At 31.5% G+C, this 920-nt stretch overlaps 1 protein-coding gene across 2 annotated transcripts in view; it reads left to right on the forward strand.

The window, feature by feature from the left end:
- Positions 1–920, forward strand: part of LOC101492889 (uncharacterized) — a 53,354-nt gene that overhangs the window by 45,870 nt on the left and 6,564 nt on the right. Inside the window, exon 3 of one of the 2 annotated variants that reach the window (XM_073368372.1) lies at positions 56–270. In XM_073368372.1, the coding sequence (XP_073224473.1) occupies positions 56–256 (201 nt within the window). In that variant the 3' untranslated portion in view covers positions 257–270. Of the gene's footprint in view, positions 1–55; positions 271–920 lie in introns of those variants that run through there. The other variant, XM_073368371.1, reaches the window with a different exon arrangement.

Here is a 920-nt window from a genome sequence, read left to right on the forward strand (position 1 = left end):
TATACATAATAGTTTATTCATTCATCAACTTCATTAATCTTTCTTTCTTATTTAGGGTTCAAATTTCGTGTTTGATGAACTTGTCAAGGCAGCCTATAGTGCATTTCCCCCTACTTATTACATTACCTTTAAAGCAAACGATGCTGACCATCCTCAACCTTCCGACAGCCCTGCAACAACTTTCCAGGCCCAAGTCTGGAACATGGTGGCTAGAAAGGGTCCGTATATGGTCAAGTCCTGTTCCATTAAAACCTAACACCCGCACCATGGTATGGTGGTCCGAGGGACACATCTTAGATGTGCTAAAGGAGACCATCACCTTCCAAAAAAATTTCTTCAGAAAAAAAAAATAGTTATACTTAAAATAATATTTATCTATATGGTATATATAACTAATGTCTCACTAATAATATTGAATTGTGGAGTAGTTTAGTGGTAAATAAGGTTTTTATAAACAGTATGTCCTTGGTTCAAGTTTCTATGAAATGATTTTTGGACACCAAAATTTAATATAAAAAATTAATTGAAAATATTTTGTTTTTCTTTGTTTATTTTTTTTAATCTATAAAATATCAAGTTTGAAATATTGACTGTTCGAACTTGATTAGACAATTCAAATGTGTTTGTGGGCATGCAGTCTTAGGATTGTGACTTCACCTAATTGTGTACATTCTATTCTACGATAATCAGTTTTCTTATAGACGTAAAAAGAAAGTTGAAAAGAAAAGTTTAAGAACTTCAAATTGGTAGAAATATATTGTTCTTTTGAACTAGTATTTGATTACGGTATTGAAAATTCACAAATTCTAGAGTGGGGAACTGCCTTGTGTGGTCCATTGTGAACCAATTTTTTCAACCATTTGCTTAAATTCATTTTCATAATCATATTATGATTACTTTGCATCATATGCATTTCTTTC

The sequence above is a fragment of the Cicer arietinum genome, chromosome 5, assembly GCF_000331145.2.
Source record: "Cicer arietinum cultivar CDC Frontier isolate Library 1 chromosome 5, Cicar.CDCFrontier_v2.0, whole genome shotgun sequence".
In the NCBI taxonomy this organism is placed as follows: Eukaryota; Viridiplantae; Streptophyta; class Magnoliopsida; order Fabales; family Fabaceae; genus Cicer; species Cicer arietinum.